The 21,557-nt window shown below is 46.7% G+C and overlaps 1 protein-coding gene across 3 annotated transcripts in view; it reads right to left on the bottom strand.

Annotated features, from left to right (window-relative positions):
• The window catches only part of SEPTIN11 (septin 11), a 61,269-nt gene that overhangs the window by 25,453 nt on the left and 14,259 nt on the right, over positions 1-21,557 (bottom strand). For all 3 annotated transcript variants that reach the window (XM_037392744.1, XM_037392725.1, XM_037392736.1), the window contains exons 2-3: positions 5,795-5,909; positions 1,854-2,049 (exon numbers count right to left, since the gene is read on the bottom strand). In XM_037392744.1, coding sequence (XP_037248641.1) covers positions 1,854-2,049; positions 5,795-5,909 — 311 coding nt within the window. The remainder of the gene's footprint in view (positions 1-1,853; positions 2,050-5,794; positions 5,910-21,557) is intronic.

Genomic DNA, 21,557 nt, shown 5'->3' with positions numbered 1-21,557 from the left:
ATCATAGGGGAGATGGAAGTGTGTGAACGAGTAGTTTTAACCTATTACTTTTTAAATAACAAAGCCTGTGTAGCGTGTGTATTTTTAGCTGGGGGTATAAATTGGTGTGAGTCTATTAATAAAGTGGCACTAACTTTTTTTTTTAAAAAAAAAAAAAAAAAGGGGGGGGAACAAAGGGAATGACCCCAGAGGCACGATTAGAGAACGCATGTTATGTTTTGAACTTTCTGAAAATCTCTGCCGACCATGCGGTGCCTCCCATTGTGCGACATTTTGTGTCAATTGGTGACAAGCAGCAAAAGCATGAAGGTGTCTTAGTATGCACGAAGACCCTCGTACCGGGCATCGGTCGGGACCGGATGAATTGTTGACTTGGGGGAGAGGTTACGCTTGTGTTTCTACAGATGAAGGTCCGCGATGGATACCTGCTCGCTGTGTGCGGCCTGAGCTTAGCGTGCCGGATCGTGGGAGCGCTGCTGCCGCCAGTCAACCCAACAACTAATGTGTGGCCTCCTTACTGAACCAGTCCTTGTTTGGTGTGCCCTTCCTTGAAACGGACTGGCAGACATTGTTGCAAAAAAGTGAATGTATGCGGGGAATGAAGAATCTCACTGAAAGTCATGATATTTTCGATAATTGATTACCTCTGTATAATGTTAACCCAAAAGAAGTCAATACTGTTTGCACTTTGAACGTCAATAGTTGTGTTTATGTAGATGCTAATGTAGTGAAAGGCTATGATGGGACCATGACACCTGCATAAATCAACACATGGTAATGATGTAGTTGATTTATGCAACTGATGGGAACGTGGTTCTTCTCTTATTCGAAGTAACAGCAGGGAAAGCATTAAAAAGTTAAATCACCTTGTTTGTTAGGCAGTTAAGAATGTGAGTCAAATTTGCCACCATTACATACAAAACAGAGCAACTATTAGCTTTTTGTTGTTGGCTCAAGAACATGGCTGTGAGGATTTTGATGGTATGTGCTGCATGGATTTTAGGCACCCCATTGCAGCAACATGTTACCAAAATCTGAGAAAATTTCAGCCTTTTTGGCATCCATTCACTCAATTGGCAGTATTGTGTTTGCTATTGCCTTGGTTGCCGTCATGTTTGCAAGGGCCCTGCAGAACATGACAAACCTGGTACTAGCTGTTCAAAAAACAAAAAGGGGGAATTGTTGGGGTCTGCAGCGGGTCTGCAGACAAGTTAGTTGACTTCAAAGACTTAACCGTGTACCTTTAAGACAGCCACAAATTATCAGGTATGTAAACAGGGTGTGAAGAATCAGAACTTAGAACCGCAGCATATGGGCACCTACACCAACAGCAAACAGCAAGCAAGAAGGACGCCACAAAAACCTCTCAGGGTCTGACACCTGCACTGTCTAAGATACATAAATAGTTTGTATAAACAATAAAGGCCATTTTGTCTGAACCCAGCCATGCAGACATAGTGTTTCTTTTCAGTCTGCCTCAACTTGCGTCACCACAGGATGGTGTGAACAGGAACTATGATCTGAGTTCCAGGTCCCTAAAAGATACAACATAATTGCAATTTGACCTCATGCTTTCCAGTATTTACATGTTGCAATGCAAGCAGAGAACTTGGACTGAGCTGCACAGAGCCAAGGAGGGCAGAAACACAGTTTCAGTTCTGCAGTCTAGTTGATCTGATTATTCTTCACCTCAGTTTCTCCTTACTTCTACCTGTCTCATGGGGTGAGCGGTGCCATGATCAGGAACCACCACCAGGCACAGTGAGTGACCTGCTCCCCACAGAGGCTCGGGCCCTCCAGATCTCAGAGCACGTCAGCACAAGCATTCCTTCTCCTGACAGAAATAAATTTACCTGTCATCTTTATTAATCTGATCACCAAATCCAACTGTGTCAACAATAGTCAGCTTCAGACGGACATTACTCTCCTGGAGCTCGTAACTCCTGGCTTTCAACCTCACACCAGGCTCGTTGTGCGTCGCAGGTTCACTTTCAAACTTGGTATTGAAGAGAGTGTCCATCAACGTTGACTTGCCGATGCCAGTTTCACCTGAGCAGACAAAGGCAATGTTAGTATGGTCTGATTGCTTTTTCCCCCTCTCATTTCCTCCTCCCAGGCATGTTCACCAGGCTAAGGAGTTACCCCACTTGGGCAGCAGTGGAATTAAGCTACGTGCACATGGCTAAGCAATATAATCCCTTCAGGAACAGATGTCTTTTGAGACAGTCCCCACCTTTACCAATCCCCCAGGACTGAAGCAAGGACTTTGTGGACATTGGGAAGTGACAGCAGCTCTGGCTTCTGCTGCTGGACTCTGACTAATTTTCCCTGCAGGTCACACCGCCTGGGTCTCTGCAGCACACCCCATCAAAGCACCACACGCTGGGGATGTGAATCTGGAAAGGGCCGCTGCTACACAAAAGCTGCTACACAGACAGACACCAAGATAAACCAAATGCCCTCAGAGTGAAGTCATCACCCACAGGTGAACAGCTAGGCTGCTGCGCTGGGAATGGCAAGGGAGATTTGAGGGCTGGGTATTCAAGGGAGGTGTACCACAATTGCAGGCAAGGACACCGAAAGGGGCATCACCAGACATGATGCATCAGCACCACTGACCTCAGGGATTTTTCATTATTTTTGGGACGAAAAGGGGCTTATTTCACACGCACACAGAGGCACACAGTCTTTTCCAGTAATACTACTGTTAACATTTCCCATGGGAAACAGAGGAATTGGAGAATACAGGCTGAGGCTTGTAAGACTCTCTGAAGAGAAGGTACTAAATTGGAAGGAAGAGGGAAAAACAAATTAAAAAAAATTAAAAAGGAAACCTAGATAGTTTTAATAAGTTACTTAGATATCTGCTAAGTGAGCGCCCCCCACTCCTTGGGGAAGGGAAAGGACTCCTTCCATAACAGATCCATAAATGCCTGCTGCTGCTAGAACCCCATTATTGGACTTGCTACACTGGCAATGCAAGAGACACAAATAATCATTCCTTTCTCATAAAAGCATTTGCTTCCAGCAGTCTTCAGCTGTTGCCTGTGGTTTTTACATTGCTATGATCTGACTGGTGATGCAGGCTCCCTCCTGCTTGATGGCATGAAGAGCCCCAGCCTCCCCACCTTGCAAGCAACATCAGTATTCAGGACAGCAAGAAGCCATCCTTATTTGAGAAATACCTAATTCTGTTTTTAACACTTTAGGCTAAGTCCTAGTTCTGATATAACTTTCTTTACAGAAGCAAGATGTAAATTCTCTCAACTACAAGTTTGATACCCAAGGAGAGATCTGATTCTGTACATGTTTTTATGCATTTTTCCCCCTCCAGCTCAGTTTCTGTTCCTTTTTCAAGAGGGCCACAAAAACCCCATAGTCCAATGGGGTCAATGAAAATCTGAGACTGAGAAATCCATAAAAAGTTTTTAAAAATCTAAATAGCACAGTGCTTAAATACCACCTTCTAAAACTATTACAGGTTCACTAATCCCCAGTGCAATTAACAGCATGGATGAAAGCATTAGCCTAAATCCCATTTCTAAGTCAAAAGTGTTTGCTTAGCAATTACACTCTCAAACTGCTACTCCTAGCCATGCTGTGAGCAGGGGGTGTGCTGAGGTAACGTCCTCAAGCTGCTCCAGCTGAGAGATGATGGGATTTGGGACAGACCTCCTGGGTCTGCAGTGCGCAGCTCTGGCATTTGCAGGTTGGGTTTGTGAGGGGGTCCTATTCCAACCTCTTAACCCCCCCCAAAATCTTAAGTGATTAACAAAAAAGCAATGCAAAAAATCAGGTGGGAAAGCCTGCATCTGGGATTACCTTCAACCATCTCTCTGTGCTGTACGCAGCCCTCCTAGCATCAAAATCTCTCAAAATATGCAACCCCCCAACTTAGAAGATCTCAGACGTCCATATAATACTTCTGTCCGCAGAAACAAGCACTGCTACTCAGCAACTGCCTGTTGTTCTGTGATACCTGACGGCTCATTTTTCTGGCTCTGACTCTGACCGTTTTCACGCTAGGCTCAGGAATGTAAGCAATTACTTGCAGCCCAGTAAAATAATCGAGCAGAGATGCTTGTAGCAGCATTCCTAGCCTAGGAAGCTGCAGGTCATAAAGCAAACTTTTAAAAAAGAATGAACAAACGAAAGAAGGGGGAAGACAGAAAGTATACATGGCATTATAGCTCAAAACCTAGGCTCACATAGAGCTCAACCCACATGAAAAGATCAGTCCTAAACTGATGGCACAGACTGTTAATCTCTGAAGCGACGTGTTTTAGTGAGCTCCTGATGTGAATGCAGTGATGCTGCATGCTGTGCTAGATGGGCTTTGCAGCCTTTTATCAACGCACACCGCAATTAAAAGTATCACATTACAAAGCCAAAGTTACTTGTGTTCTTTCTCAAAACATGATTTTTTTTATTTTTTTTTTAAAGGGGGGGATGTCTGTTCCTTGGACAACTGCAGCAATTTGTGTGAAATTCTCGTATGGGGCAAAAAATGGTTGCTCACCACATTTTACAAGGAAGAAAAAAAAATCAGTTGGACCAAATTGCTATGTTAATGGAGACATATCAAGTCATGCTAAGGAGGAATATTTACTGCAAGAGAAAAAGGCAATTCATTTATGCCATTTTGATCAAAGAGCTGCCTGCTAATCGGGCTGTTCCCTGCTGAATTTTAAAAGGATTCGTGCTGCTAGGAGAGTCACGTGAGAGTTGGTAGCTGGAGTGTGCAGAAGTAGAACTATTCTCTTATCTCCTTCTTCAACATACAAAGCTAGAGAGGAGTCTAGTTTGTTTGCCAGATTTCTTTTCAGACTGCTCACCCTGCACTGCAGACATAAATCCTGTTTGCTATAGAAAAATCACATTCAGAGGGTTGTGGATTCTTTTTCCAGCTAATTAGTGTAACTAATTAGAAGGGACAATACTTCCTCCTTCTTGCAGGCTTAAATGAACAATGAATGGAAAGATGATGTTTGCAGACTGCTCTGCCAAACTAGGAGTAAAACTCACCGTTTTTGTCAATTTACAGAACTGCATTGTGAGGGCACCTTGAAGAGGTCCACCAATAGGTCAAAGCTCTTTTGGCACACAGCTCCTCAGGGCCAAGCAATGGATTTCCAATTGCATAGTATCCACAGAGTGCCAAGACAGGAGGTATCTCTCTGTAGCCAAGGGAAGAAGTTACCTCCCCATATTTCATCCTCTGAACAATTTGGGAAATGTAACACAGTAACTCAGGCTATAAAACTAACTTGCAGCACCCAGAGTAAATACAGCAGAGAACAGGTGACAGGCTTTGTTCTCAAGTGCATCATTTGGAGACTAAAAGTGGCATAATTTCCAACTGGAGAAACTAAGAATATAATGAGACAGGCAGGCAAAGCCTGGAAGGGAAGGAATGCAAATTATTGAGAAACTCTGTACCCTATCCAGAAAAAGGCAGATTTAAGTTAACATTTTTTAAAAAATTAATTTACTTTCCAAGTTGGCTCAGTTTCCTTATGGGCAGCCCTTGGGGAAAGCGGAGCCACAGGAAGATCAAAGGGTAGATTTTAACAGCTAGAGATTTCCATGTTTTGGCTCAGGGGACAGGGGAGAGAAAAGGAAAAGAAGGATACTAAATTTTACCCTGGAGCAGCTCTGGGAAGAAACTTCCCTGCCACTCTGGTCCCCACTGGCTCAGATCTTGGCCTTCGCAGGAAGGAGAAAGTGCTAATTTGTGGCTACGTGTGCTCCCCCTTGGCACGAGCTGACGGCCCAGCGACACAGGATGACTTACCCACACAGAGGATATTGAAGCAGAAGCCCTGAGATGTTGACTTGTTGACCAGCTGATCAGGGAGGCTGTCGAAGCCCACGTGGCCGGAGAGGGACAAGTTCCTAAGGTCATCACTCTGTAAGACCAAGAAGAGAGGCATTTACCAGGGTTGCAACACCCCTGTGAGGGAAGAAGTCTGTGCCTAGTCCCATCAGAACTGTGTAATGACACAGAAGTTTCTGGGACACAGGATCTTTGTGTCTCAGGTTTGCCTCCCAAATATACTGTCCTTTTACTTCTATCCAGCTCTCCACTGTGGGGCTCAAACTGAAACGTCCCCAATCCCAAGGGATGCAAGCACAACCAGACTGTTTCTCCATGCCTGAGGCTAATAAACCATGATTCTGTACCGATCTGCAACACCCAAACATTGCTTCTGAAGCCTCAGCATCACATACTCCTACAGTTACCCACAGGTTATTTAGGCAGATACCTGGAAGACGCACGGTGAAACACTGTTGTAGCTGCAATGAGACCAATTCCTGTTTAAATTGGTGAAGCACCTGCATCTGCCTCCTTTGTGCCCACTGTACAGCTCTGCACCAGAAACCAGCCAACTCCAAGGGCTGGAACCTTTCGAGGTCCCCAAACCACCCAGTGAGGCCAGCTCTCCCAAAGAGCACGTGAAAGAGGGACACAGGTTGTGATGTGGTCCTGGCTGCAACTCCAAAACCTAGTCCTGATAGAAACCTGTGTAGACAAGCAGAGAGGAAGCTCATGCTCTCCTCAGCTCAGTCTGCCAAAGGGAAGGAGCAGCTCTCTCAGACTTGCTCCCTCTTCCCAGCAGTACGAGGGAAACACCAACACTTCTGCTGCAACCCTCCGGCATGGCCACAGCAGGACATAGCTTAGATAGCAATACTGCCTCTAAAGCCAGCTAAATCTCTTTCCAGCTTTTACAGGCCTTGACCGGAAGGGAAAAAAGCAAAAAAGCAGGCATGCTGCTCTGCGGATGCCTTGGTTTACAAATAACCTCCTCCAACACGAGGTGAGAAACCAGGGCACTGTTGCCAGTGTTTCCTGCATGACCTACAAAGCCCACGGTGCTGCCCCTCCATGCCTTCAGCAGGAGAAGCAGCCAGGCCAGGCACCCCAGAGATGCAAGGCACCCTGGGGACCCGCTCTGCTCCCCCAGCTGCCTGGGCGCCTGAGCTGGTGACGTCAAACACCGCAAGGCAGTTTTTAAAGTGGGTAATGGGGCAGCACAGACCTTGCACGAGGCAGGTTGGAAACAACTCCATGATTATATTTAGGACTTTTCCACAACAGCTGTACAGTAATTCACAGAGAGGCTTGGAATAAGAAGCCAGCCCAGTTATCTCTTCCCTGGCAAATCGCTGTTATGCCAACATCCTGAGCACAGACAAAACAAAACACAAACCAAAAAAACCACCAACTCAGCAGACTTAGAGCAGTTCTACTGTTATTTCACACGTTTTTCTCCTAAGTTCCTTGTCCTGAAGATACTAACTCAAGATCCTTAACTGAAGATACTAACCTTTCTCCAGACATTTCCAGCAGAGTCACTCCGCTGAGGCCATACTGTTGAGCTAAATTACAGTGTGGGCAGTCTCAGCCTGGTTTAGAGACGCTGGAAGCACCAGCTTCTTTTCCACAAAATCAGTGGGCTTTGCACCAGACATGGAGAAAGACACTCTTTGGTTGTTAAAAGAAGAATCAAAAGCGGAGGAGGACTTCCCACTCTCTGCACAATTTCTCAGCATCTCCACTTCCCTCCTCAAAACATACAGACCAGCCATCAAATGCAGGAAGAAATAAGCTACATCTGGGCTGAGTGCTGATGAAAATACCATTCAGACTTAAAAAAAAATAAACGCACATACAAAAATTCACCGAGAAAGGCAACATCTCAAAGTAAAAACATCTAGGTCTGTGCCATCAGCACAGAGCACAAAGGGGCAAAAGGCTCCTTTTTGCCATGCTGGCACGTGCAGCTTGACACCTGCACTAGATACATAAGCCTTCTCTTAACATCTGAACCAAGCTTGTCTGCAGGCTTAATGCCAATACACCAATTCACCTCCGTCCCTCCATATACTGGGCGGCTATTCACCTGCACCGTACCACAAAAGCCTAAGGTGATTAAGAGATGCCACCTCCTTCACTCAGACTGGGTTAAAAAACCCACCAAAACAAAACCAACACAGAAGAGACCATCACCTCATTTACCCACGACAGTGATTTCCCTGGAAAAGTCCCAAGCAATGGAACGAGATGCTGGGATTTAGGCATAATGATAATGGGTTAAATATTTCTAACGTTAGTATTTTTAAAATGCCAGTAGGCTTGGGTTTATGATTGAGTGAAGGGAGCTAGAAGCAGAGCCCAGAAAGCAATAGGTACCCGTGACTCACAGGCTTCACAGAAAGTGGTGGGTGTTGAACATCTCTCAGCACAGCACCAATATCTCTTTCCCTGATATATTTTGGGAAAGCAAGTACTGCCTCATCATCAGTTACTCAGCAGGAACAGAAGCAAGAGACTCATCTCTTGCATCTGTGTCAGTTATTTTTTGTGGCATACCTTCCTTGGTTTAGTACCCTCCCCTTTCTGTTTTTTTCCCTGCAAGTGGCAAACATTAACAGTGGAAAAAACCCAAAACCTATCTCTATGCTTTTCAATACCAAGCCTTTTTCAGAAGCTGTGCTGCATAACGGGAGACAGAAGTGTAGCCTGGTATCTGCCCAAAACACCAAAACACTCATAAAAAGCTCAGAGGCCCAAGGCACAAACAGAGATGCAATGCAAACCCAAGTCTCCACCTCCCCCAGCACTCCCCAGACTGCAGCACATCTTGCTGAGTAGGGCAGGCACAGAAAATATGTGCATTTCTGCAAGTGCAGCACACACAGACATTTTGGACAAGGCAGGAGAGCCAAAGGGACTAGAATTTCTAAGTATCTCCCTCCACGCACAAACAAAAGCATTGTGCAACAGAACTGCCACTCCAGTGCATGCAGGTGGACTTGGAGAGCTGGTACGTTCTGGGGGGAAACACAGGCTGCTCCTGAGAGAATGGATTTAAAAGGGAGATGTGCACACTGTGTAACCTCTTACCACTGCAGCCAGGCCTCTGCTCTCACTTTCACCCTTGTCAAGGGGATAGCTTAACTCCTGCTTAGTAACTACAGGGATGCTGACACAAGGAGAAGAACCCTGCCCCCCCTTCTCTGCTCTCCCCACAGCAGAGGTTTAGATGGCAGGCTGGAAGCTGCAGCACCTTCCACAAGGCTCTGTGGCCCCTTCAGCCAAGGCATAGGTCTGCCAACGATGCCAAGCTGCAAAACCACAGTGGACAATCTTACCAATTAGCCCAAATACATTGGACTGGGCAGTTCTGGATTTACTAGCTCAACACTGCTGCAGCCTTTAGCCCTTGGGCTGCCTGAGGAAGGGGTAAGGAGTGAAACCAGTGCAAACTCAAGAGCTGCTCAAGAGCTCAGGTTTTATCTACATGGAAAGGAAGCCTTTTCTGGAGAGCAACAAGCATGATTGCTCAGTGTATAATTAGCAAAACAGGCGAGTGATTCACGCTTTCAGTCTGGCAAAACAGAAGTATTTAAAAAACAACGGGATGCTAAGTCAGATGGCCGCGCTGCTCTGGCTGTGAATCACTGCGACAAGCTCCTGAGAAGAGTCAGTGGGCTGAGTTTTGATCTCAGCTGAGTCATCCCACTGCCAACTGGGCATCTCCAGCTGAAGTGTGGTCACAGACTGATATGGGCAAAGGCTCCTGCCCAACAGAGACAAGCCCAGAGCCTCCACGTGCACCCAACAAGCCAGGGCAGCAATGCTACAAGCATTCATTTATTCCTCCTGCCACGGGGCTCTTCTCCCAGAGCAAGGCAGAAGTGCTGCCCGGGCACTTCACCCCAAGTGGAAAAGCATACCATCACCCTGCTTCACCAGCTTCTTCCCAAGGGTATTCCTCATTTTTCCTCAGCAGATGAGCAGAGCTCAGAACAACTCCTCTCTTTCCCCAGTACACCTAAATACACTCCTGGACTCACACAACTCCTCAGCTGGCTCCCACAGTAACATAGGCCTACAGGACGCCTTCTTAACACACAGACAAGTCGCTGTATCTGGAACTGCTGACCTCTTACAAGCGTGCTAGAAGAATAACTGTTTGCCAAGCACCTCACCTTGCTTGCAGCTTCAGGAGTGATGGACAAGATAAGCATGGATAGAACTGCAGCTCCACAGACTGCAGTTCAGATGGCAAATTTGCACCAGATACACTGCCAGACTTGGGGGTCCGGATGTTCTCATATGTCAGAGAGCTTAAGACATTCCAAAAGCAGTCTTAATTTTCAAACTCTTCTTTAAGATAGTCATGCCTCCTTTACTGAATCCCTTATTATAGGGCAAATCTTCCCTCCCTCTTCGCGTCCCATCTGCATGAGCAGAAAGCAATTCTGAACCTCCAGAGCTGTACGCTAACCCCTACAAAAACTAGAGCAGCATGAAGAAATAAATGCTTGTTTACTGAGAAAGATGCTGATCACTTTTCTTTGCAGAGCGACCTACAAGGCATCCCACAGTTGGTATTTCTCGGGTCAACAACAATCTTTCAGATGCTGTTATCACAGCTGCTGGTTTTAACTCTAGATGGGTAAGGAAAGGGGTAAGTAAAGCACAGACAGGTCTCCAGAGGCACAGCGTCTACTACTGCCGTTGCTGTGAAGAGATTAATTGCCAGGACCCTACATCCTAGTGCTCTTAATTTTAAGGGGGGAAAAAAACGTCTTGCAAAACAACAAGAACAGGTTTGCAATCTCGGAGCCCTGTCAGGTCCAATTCAGATCTGGTTTTCTTCATACATAGCTCCTGGTGGCAAAGGTTTTATAGGTCAAGCAATGCTGTAACGGATGCTCTGTGGCAAACAGCGGGTTTGCCTGGATGTAATTCAGTGAAGCTTTATAAAACCATTTGGCTGATGGGGCATGTGCAAGGAGAGAATCAGCTCATTCTTCCTAAGCCACAGTGGCTTGGCAGAGCCAGCAGGAATAAGGGAAAACTTATTTTCCTGATTGGAGTCAGCAACAGTATGCCTCCACGCAGATGGGGAAGTGGATATCAAGGTGGGTACCATCTTCAGAAACACATCACTTCTCCAGAGGCAGCACAAAGCAGAGCCATATCCTTACACTTCAGAAGGTGTCTGGTAGCTGACCTGAGATAAGGCAAAGTTACTCTTTGCCTGGGTAGAAGAGTGTCACTCCCAAAAGGCCTAAGAAAGAGGAGGGTTCACAAGGACACCTGCATTTGTTGCCCCGGTCTGCTCTCCCCACTTAGGAATTAACCATGATGACAGCTGTTCCCTGAACCCAAGCAAGCTCCTGGCTGAGACCCTTCTGCTTTAAGGCTGCCAGCAAAATATTCCCCTTCAGCCCCTCCTGGCCCACTGCTCCTGGCAGCCGGGGGTCAGTTTCACATGGCCTCTGAAGAGTTAAAGAAAACAAAAATGAGCCTCAAATTCAAGAGGGAAAAACGCTGGTATGCAAAATATTGAGCTCAACCACAAATATGAAGCAAGTGTTTAGTTATTTGAGGCCACAGAATTTAGCAGGCACCTTTAAGAAATCCTAAAAGCTTTTATTGTCAGCAGCTCAGGCCAGCTACATTTTTGCCCCATTACCATGCGCGCGTTCCCGTGTTTCTGAAGTAACCTTAGATGCTGCATCCAAAGCCAGGGACCTCAGAGATACTTTAATCTGCCTAGACAAAAAGGTGGCTCCAGAAAGAGCAGAGAGCACAGAAGCAAAGAGGAGTCAGCAAGAGATGGGTCTATTGTCCCCTCTCCCTGTGTTAAACCTGACAGCTGGGGTTCCCTGTCGGCAGGGCACAAAGTATTCCCAATGCCTATGCCAGAGCCAAGCTCACTGTTAAGTTCCCTGAAACAGCACCCACAACCCCCATCCCTTTCCTTATACAGACTTCAGTGATGGCTAAACCCTTAATTCTTGGACAAAGGAACTCAAGCCGGGGGGGGGGAAACATGACAAGAAAGAACAACTCCTTTCCCCTCCTTGCCATGGCTAGTGCAGTCATGCCACAAGAAAACAGCCCATAGCAATCACTCAATTAATCACGGAAGGAAGGACTTTGTTGTTGTTTGAGGCCAGGATAACCATCAGTGTCACTAGCAGAGGAGGGGGAGTTCCTGTCTCCGCTTCTGCTGCTGACCAGCCACAGGCCTGGGCAGATGCCTCCACAAGCTACTGGTGTCTGGGAAGTCTTTTTTCTTTCCCCCTTTCTTTTCTTCCCTTCTCTCTCAACAGGGAAAGCACACCCCTTTGGAAGACAAATTCTCATTCTGTAGATTGTGTCAACAAGCCATGAAGATGCATCAGAGGTGGGCAAGCCTGACGGCTAACGTCTCCTGCCTTGCCATCAACCCACCAAGTGACTCACTGCTGCAGGTATTGCCCCCAAGGGCTGGACATCCTTATACTATCTTGCTCTTCCAGAATAAAAGCTGGCACCAGCTGTAGCTGCTTAGAGTCACACAGCTTCTCAATAGTGTGTGTGCTTCATTCAGTTAAGTCCCTTGCAGCAGCCCTCTAGCAACATCGAAAACAACAAGGAGCCAGGTCTCCCTACCCCCAGTAACAAGAAATGCCATCCACAAAGTGTTATGCCGCAGTTGGCTCCCTTGGCTCAGTCACCACAGAGGTCACAGGGAACACGAAAAGGCTCTCCTTGAACGTGCTGGTTTTTCCCTTTAATCCCAGAGAACTGGGATAGCAGAAAAGGTTATTTTATGGGAGGAAGGCTGGAAGCAACTTGGCCAAAGCAGCCGGCAGCAGCAGACTGAGAAGTGTAGGCATGGGTCTTGTGCTGCCCCTCCTTGCACAGAATATTGCTCTACAAATACATGAGATTTTACCCAGGGAATCACCAGTCAAAGGAGGCTGCCAGCAAGACAAAGCAAGGGGTTCCCCTGAGGAGACACCCTCAGAGACTGGGTGATGCTGGACATGTGACATTAGCAGCTACACGCAGAAGCAATCCTCTCCCGAAGGCTGGCTCTCTAAACCAATCCAGGATGACACTGCAGGAGGACAGCAAGCAGGTATCACAAGCCGGCCCCTGCCCAGGTGCAGCCCACCCAGGCTGTGCCTGCCGGTGGAAAATCCGCTGCCCCAGTCCCAGATCCCCCAGCACGGATGCAGTGTGAGGTGGGAAGCCCAAGGCCCATCTCCCTGACATCCAGCACCAAATATCCTGGTTTCCAGCAGTTTGCAGTCCCTGCCACGCAGCAAGGACACGCTCCCTGCGGCCCATCAGCCCATCGAGCGCTGCTGTTCCGGCGCCTCCAAGGCACGCTGGCAGGGAGGCGAGGGGAACTGCTTACATTGGCAAGCTGCAGCAACTCAGCAGGAGGATGGAGAAAAAGGATACAGTCGCATTCTTCTGGGAAGAAGGAAGTCAGCAAAATCTGACAATTCAGAAGTGGCTGTAGAGAGTGGGAATGAACATTTGTCTTCCAGGCAAAACGTTTGGCTAAAGGTCAGCACAAGCTCAGAGCACTAACAGTTCCATTTATGCCAAGAACTGACATAAAAGACATTTTCCTCCATAGGTTTCCAAAAACCACGGACCTTTCTATTTGCAGTAAAAGTGACTAATGCTTCTAACAGCCCCTGATGTCACAAACTGCTAACCAGCAAAGAAAAAAAAAAACCCTGGACTTTGCGGATGATAAGGACCACATGTGCATTCCAGCAAGGCTTGTAAACTCACTGAAGGGAAGGAAAAAAAAGAAAAGAAAAAAAAGGAGAGAGGAAGGAGGAAGGGGGTGGGGGCAGAGATTTAATGTGACAAAACAAGAAAGAAGTCCATCCAAAGGCAGAGCCCAATGAGAACCAGATGCTCTGTGCTTCTCTGGCCCATCTCTCTCCTGACAGGAGGACAACATGCAACTAACTGCCTCTTTGACTGCTGGTATGAGGTTGATGAAATAAAACAGGAGTTATTCAGTACCAGGCTCCCCAGGTTGAAATGCTCCACTCCTCCCATTCCAAAAAATGGTGTGTGATTTATTGCAATCTCCCCACCTTTTGTCTTCTGAGGTGCCACATGCAGTGAAAGGCAAATATATCCCTTTTAACATCCCTAGCCATCCCCTCTCAGCCAGGCACCATGGAGGAAGTTGGAGGATCCTTTACACCAGCACCAAATGAGATGTTTTTGATGGGGACCATGGCCCAACAGACCACCGGCTGCTGCACGGCAATACAGCACACGAATCAGCCTGTACCACTACGCCAGTTTACACCAGCAAGTATAGAAGGCTGAATATTTGTTAGACTTGAGAACGTGTAATCTGAAGAGTTAAAAGCAACTCTGATCAGCCGGGCAGAAGCTAACTGGGAGATGGCAGGAAGACACGCCTCTACATGGACGTTAGAAATGCTTTTTCTGCTCCCACCACCACTGTCCCAGTTCTTTCACCCCTTTTCCAGCCTTTCTGGCTACACACTCCCACACCATCACACATACAGATATAGTCCAGCAAGACAGCAGGGAGGAAAAAACCAGCAACAGCCATTTCCTTCTGTATTCCACTGTCATGCACTTAAAATAGCCCTCAAACAGCTGCATCGCAGGCCATTAAGTGGATTTATACTTTGCTACAAGTCTTTAGTTGGAGGCACAGCGCAGTACGGGACTCGACACCGAAGAAAGTGTGATACATGAACTCAGCGAGGCTCCTGGGCACAAGAAGGTAGAATTAACACAAACCTGGGAACAGAGCATCTGATCCCATTGCCAAGTTTTCTTCAAACCTTCCCCAGGTTTCCACCAAACTCCAGTCCAGTTAAGGGTGTGAACACAACCAGAGCAAAATACAGAGATCTTTGGAAAGCAAAGCAGCCCACAGGGCTTGCTTATAAAACTGTAACAAGGCAGCACTGTTCCAATACCTGAATCAAATTAAGGGCCACTCCAAACATAAAAAGCCACAGCTTTCCTTGCTAGATGGTGCAGGCACAGCCAAGTAGGACTGGCTTGTAGTTCCTTAACCCTGTGTTTTCTTTCCTGAAAAACTGTAGCCGCAAATCAAGGGCAGAATTTGTCAGCTCCTATTCAGCAAGCTCCAGGACTGAAAGGTGCCCCAAATCATGCTCTGGATAATTAATTAGTCCTGCAACAATCTGCAGATTAGGATCTGCACCGATACAGTGTCCTGCAGCTTGCTCAGAGGCTGGTGGGGGATAACATTGCACAGTGCTACCCTGCACACAGACATGCTATGGTTGTCTGCACAAACCCAATCTCCAAGTAACACACACAGCTACATATATAAAGGCATATAGCTTCAGATAATTTATTTGCCAGTTCTTCTGAGTCTAGACTAAAGAGTACAGATTTATCACAGTAATTGTCTTCATATCAAAATCTTAAGACAATGCTGATATACAGACATGGTTTCTACAATGCCCTGGTACCACAGCAGCAAATACAAACAGGTTTTGACTTAAAAAAAAAAAAAATCATCATTCAGCCATGTGATTTGACATGGTCAGTGCACTGGCAACTCGTCTGGGGCTTGGAGTTACTGGAGGACCTAAATGAAGCAGATAAATGTACTCTTTGGGAAAGCCCTACCAGGACTTTTAGGGTCCCGGCAAGTGCTAGACACACAATGGAATTCCTTAGGGAAACTTTACTGGTCCAGTACCACCAAGGAAGTGTCAATCCAGTATCAACTGGATTGAAAGAGCTGTCTCAGACCAGCTCTTCTGAAATTCATATGCAACATGCACATGCATATATGACACTAAGGATATCAAATAAAAGGCTAGAGAAAACATTTTGGATTTAGACAATTCCAGTGCTTTTACTCTCACTAGCAAATGTTGCCTTGAGTGTGGTTCTGACAAAGTAATGCAGATAACAAAGGAGAAAAAACAGATTTTAATGCATTTACAGCATGGTCTAATTTTCTGAGTGTTAAGCCATAGCCCTTGCATCTGCTTAGAAAAGGAAAACTGGATGTGCATAGCCTCTTACGGTACATGAAGCTCTTCTGCGGTGCCAGTGAAGTCATTCACCATTAATAATAAAAGGATAGCAAAGAATACAGAGGATTACAAATAACATTGTTTGTCTTAGCGTGCAGTTTTCTCTCTTCAGCAGGAGCGGAAGTGGAATTAAGTTGAACTGAATCTGTGTGCAGAGGAAAAGGTCAAGGTTTATTGAATTATTTAGGTGACAGTTTCAAAACGTTAGTCTGTAGACTTCAAGCTCTCAGCTGACTCAACAGCAACTCCTCGCTTGCCTTCAGCCAGTCTTCGTTTTCCTGCCTTTAACAGGGAAAGGCTACATAAAAATTTTCATAAATAGTACATAGCTTCAAGGAGCAAGTCCCCATTTTAGCTGAAGTACTTCCTTCCCTCCACCTCATTAATTCCAAATTTTTGACGTTGCCTTGAAACACTGTGTTTCGTCTTTCCAAAAATATCGTCAGAGTTGTTCCAGAGGAAAGCACATCTGATCTAGGTCTGCAGCACAGTCATGACACTGGTATCATTAGGAGAAGATGGGACTAGAAGGCCATTCCACACGAGGCTTTTTACCCGCCTGGTGTTTTGCTGCACTGATAGACTGCTCCAAAGACTTAACGCTTCTGGACTCGATAGGCAATGCAAGACAAAACATTTTTCTCGCATGCAGCCCACAGACAGGAATGTTCCCACAGTCCTCTCCACATCCATCACTTGCAAAGGGGCAGGATGGCCAAGGCATTTGATGAACACTACAATCCTGGTGATGCTCCAAGTCATAAAGAATCCCTGGACAGGACACCAGCAACTGCCCAACATACACTCCAAAATGTTTGAACTCCATAAATGCAGAAGAGAGACAGCTAAATAAACATTTACAGCACAAGAAGAAAGGATTAACTCTCTAGTCACAAGGAACCCAAGGATGAGCTTTACAGCTCCAGTTTTTGATTGTGGCAGAGATAAGCCTTTTATCCCAATCCCTACAAATGTGGAAAGTCCCCCTCTGCCCCACACCTATTTTCTGCACTGGAGTTCATGTTGAGCTATTCCTCCCCACACGCTGAAAAGGGAAAAGGCTCTCCTTGCACTCCAGCTGTTCACAACTAACTACAAGTAACACCACGTGGAAGATGCTACAGAACTGCGAGCCCTCACCGCAGCACAGCCAAACTCCCTTCTGAGGACGGAACACTTCCGTCCTCTCCAAAACACGTCCTCAGCCACCGCTGCAAACAGACCAGCAAGGAAATCCAACTCGCATGATTTTTTTTTTTGCCTGGGCCAGAGGAACTATCCATGAAGTCACAGAGACATTCCACCAAGCAGATGTCTCCAAGAGGGAAGTGAGAGACTCGAAATTGCATCTCCTGCTGCAGCCAGCCTGGGCAGCCCCAGCCAGCACCAAAGTAGAAAAAAAAATATAATTTTTTCCTCCCTGTCCCCCCAAGCACCCATACATCAGACTTCCATGACTGCAGACAGCCAAGCATGGGTACCATCAACTTCATCTGCTAATTAACTCAGGAGGAGCCCGTGTCAGCAAGCAAGTGAAGACAGCCCAAATTAAGCCGGCTACCTACCATCTGGAACAAGTCAGCCAGAATGAGGTTTTGCAGACACTACAGCCAAGGCAGAGAAACCTCGCGCTGCCTCCCTGCCCTGTGCCGTGCCACAGCACAGTAATTCAAGGGGATCTTGATGGTGTTGCCAACCAGCATCAGCAGGAGACTCCTGCAGCCCTGACCATTCTCACCTCATGCTTCACTGGCTGCAGGTCACCCACAGGCAGGAATAAAAAGGAGCAGGTTGCTAGCGAGGCCAAACACCTCTGAAGACACTGGAAAAGTGGAGACTTTTTCATAGAAACACCTTACACCACTCACAAAGCAGGCAGACAGCAACACTGTTGCCTCCCTTCTCGGGACCCTCCAAGTGCTCTCACCTCCAAAGGTGGCTCAGGCAGACATCATCACCCTAAAACAAGAGTCAGAGTTTCCCCGCAGGAGACTATGCTGGGAGCTGGGCGCAGCAGGGAGAGATCCTTCCCCCAACTACAGGCAATGACACCTAATGTTAGGCTTGCCCAACAAGTTCCTTTTGCAGGGACCTATTTTTTTTTACCGAGGCAGGAGCTCCTGGGGAATAAAATAAATAGTTTCATTGGTACAATTGGGAATATATTATCAAGGCAATGAGGCCACATCACAGCTCATTGGATGCACCAGGCTCCTAAGCTGTTTGAACCCAGCTTCCACCCCAGGGCTGGATCCTGGCAAGAGGCAGCAGGTCTGTGCCAGCACTGAGGGTAGAGGGCTTACGTGCAACCCCCAGCTTGCCAAGAAACATAACAGGAAGGGAGGGTCAGCACCAGACCCCCAATTCCTGCCCTGCGCCCAGCCCCAGCACACGGCATGTTCCTGGCAGAGCCTCTGAGCTCCGCCAGGTGCCCCCTTCCCCAATGCACGCAGCACTTGCACAGCTCCTAGCTGTATTTTAGCTTGCAGCTCTCAGCCTCCAAAAGGCTGGGCAAGTTTTCCCACCAGATCACACCAGGAACTTCAATTCCAGCAGTCACCCCAGCCTTCCTTACTCTTTTTAGACAAGTTGTGATGATTTCCTTAATGCAGCTTACTTCAGTGAGGTGCTCCTTAGCAGGAAAGGACATGTTTTAGCCTAGCCACAGACTGTGATTTCTGAAGGCTACAGTTTTATCACCTTGAGTAAAAGCTGCAACATTGCCTGTGTGAGAGATGTCTAGAAGGAAAATGCTGCAAAGGAGAAAGGACCTGGAAAAGCAGATAAATCCATGGCATTCAGAATAAGAAACAGCCACACAGTCTGCCTTTATTTTCTTGCACCTTTACCCGTAGTCAGGCAGAACAGCTACTGAGGCAACTGAAATAAAGTCTGCCTGAGGTGGGGGAAATCCAGGCCTTAACTCCTCAGCAAAACGCATGAGCACAGACGAATCTGTCATATTAAAACTGCTGTGGCTACACACCCAACTGACTTGAGTGCTATAAGCAGGCCTGGCCATGACTAAGAGGTCTGGTATCATGAACTAATACTACTGTGGCCTCAGCTAAAGCTCCTTCTCACTGCCTCTGTCTTCTCTCCTCCTTTGCCAGGGCTTGTACTCGCTACCAGGTTTTCCACCAAGACACCAACAATTTCTAAGCTGCCAGGCTCAGAACAGAACCTACTGCATGTCCTCCACTTCAGTGGTCTCCAAGCGAACACATGCACAGTTTTGGACATCCGAGAAGTGCCTGTCAGCTGTCACTTAAAAGAAAAAAGCCACGTAACAGCACGTGTCTGAAAGACAGACAGATGAGCAGTGCTCTTCAGTGATGGTACTTTAACCAGAAACCCACTGCTCTCTCCTGCACACTGCCTCGGTCTGTGGGGAAGACAACTCAAGAGGGTGCATGTGGAGGAGTGTTCACTTGGCCAGGTTCCCAAGCACCGGCAAGAGCCAAGCAATCACGTAGTCACGCATGGTTCAAGGGCAGCTTTGAGATCAGCACTTCCCCAGTGCCCCTGAAACCAAGAGAACAAGAATCTGCCTTCCCCGTGAGGTTAAGCTCAACACCATAAATACAATTGTGCATACACAAATGCAAGCCAACAGAGCAACTTCTTACTGAAACCTATGCAACCTCCCCAACAACCACCCATTTTATACCAAGCACTGTACTACAGAAATCTTTAAAGCCTGTAATAAAGGCTAATGTCAGGCTTAATAAAAAAAGGCTAAGTCACCAGTGATAACCCACTAGGAAAAGAACGACTGGGCATGAGTACAGTACGGTACAAACTTAACAACCTGGCATCCAAACCAGACACACAGCTTGGAGAAAGACTTTCCTCAGCAGTACAGCACTGGCAAACAGCAATTTCCCATCATCAAGGATTTCAAGCAGATTAGTTTAATCCTAATAATGCAAATAAAGCCAGATGCAAAACTGGCCTAGGTCACTACATGTGGAAAAACTTGCCCGTGATCCCCCCCTTCATGAATCTCTCATAATAAAGGACAAGCCTGTACAGTTACCTTTTTCCTCCTTCCCCATCCTCCAGCAACTGAGCCAGCTTGGTGCTACCAGGCTGTGTGTGCATGGGGGGACACGGCTGGCACAGGGGCCATTTCAGTAATCAGTTTCTCTCCCAGTAACAGTGCTTCTGCACTTGTATCTAGTTGGATGCCCTAACACTGGAGACCAAACTCAACATTTGCATGTAGGGATATACCTTCAGGTGTTAGAGCTTCTTCCCTCCTCAAATTCAACTCCCAACAGAGAGGCTGCAAGTCCTCCTGTGAACAGCAAGGGCTATGGAGGCTCAAGTGATACACCCAAGTCACACTCCATTTCTCTTTTTCTCACCCCACTCGCTGAGGTCAGACTACCACTGTTTAGGATCCTGCTCACAAAGTCAAAAGCAGGGATGCCGATTACTGTCAGCTAAAGGATTTAGAGGGGGGCTGGCATACGCAAGGAGGGAGAAAAGCCTCTCACAGCCCAAGCAGCTGCTTGCTCAAGGCCAAATATCACTCCTTGCCGCAGTTGAACACCCAGGAGGCTCAGGTCCTCCAGGTGTGAAGTGCAGCACCACAGCATTGCTACAGGCCTGATAGACACCAGCTACCATCAGAGGCTGCGCTTGCTCCGGGCAGGTTCGTATTTTACAGCCTGCACATCTCAGGCTCAGTAATGCTAGTGAATACCCTCAGCAAGTTTCTAAGAAGCATGTATCTAGATGTCCTAGGTAGGACTAGAAGTCCCCCTTCCTAGGGGAGGAAGCTCATTCTTTAAGAGATGAGACTAATTCCACGTTCAACTTCCCACAAACGCCAGTTATGCATCAGCAGTCACAAAAAGAAAAATCACCACATTAAAGTCCTGGGGCTGGGAAGGGGGAAATTTCTTCAAGACTGTCCAACACAAAATGAAAAACAAATAAATACTCAAGGTCCCACACTTCCCCTCATGCAAGTAGGTTCAGATGCTACCAGCCCCTGAACTGTCAGCCAACTGGTATGTTTTTGTAAGCTTAGCTCTTCTTGGTGAACAACTTCAATTTTTGCTCTAGAAAAAGCGACATACATACCCACAAACTAAAAAGCCCAACAGAAACAGCGTATAAACACACAGGATAAGGAAATAAGAGAAAAATATTTTTTTAAATCTGTTGCTAGATTTATTAACATTAAGTACTGTTTTGAACAACTGCATGTAGACAACAATTTTCTAAAGGAAAATACTAACAGTATGTCTATAAACAAACTTACATTAGTGGCTAAATTCTAGACACTAATTAAACACATCTGGTAACAGTAAAATCCTATTCTTTCTTAGAAGTAATTCAGAGACCTTGATCCAAAACCTACTATCAACTTTGGAGGGCCCAAAGCTCCAGACATACAAAGTTTACTGCACTAGGAAAACAAAAACAAACAAACAAAATCCCCTAAAACCTCAGGAAGCATATTGCACACTAACCTGACAACACATGCAAAGGTTTTCCAGTACTAAGAGTGCCGTGGTCAGCAAGCCTGCTCTCAGAAAGCAGTCCCAGGGCACGCTGGCAGGAAAGGAAACAGCTCTGTCTTTTGTGGGCTTAATTCTCGAATTTCCTCTCATGTCAGCAAGGAGAACCAGCCCCTGCTGTGCACTCCAAGAATG

The sequence above is a fragment of the Falco rusticolus genome, chromosome 1, assembly GCF_015220075.1.
Source record: "Falco rusticolus isolate bFalRus1 chromosome 1, bFalRus1.pri, whole genome shotgun sequence".
Lineage (NCBI taxonomy): Eukaryota > Metazoa > Chordata > Aves > Falconiformes > Falconidae > Falco > Falco rusticolus.
The sequence above is the reverse complement of the archived record's forward strand: the minus strand, read 5'-3'. Positions and strand labels throughout refer to the sequence as shown.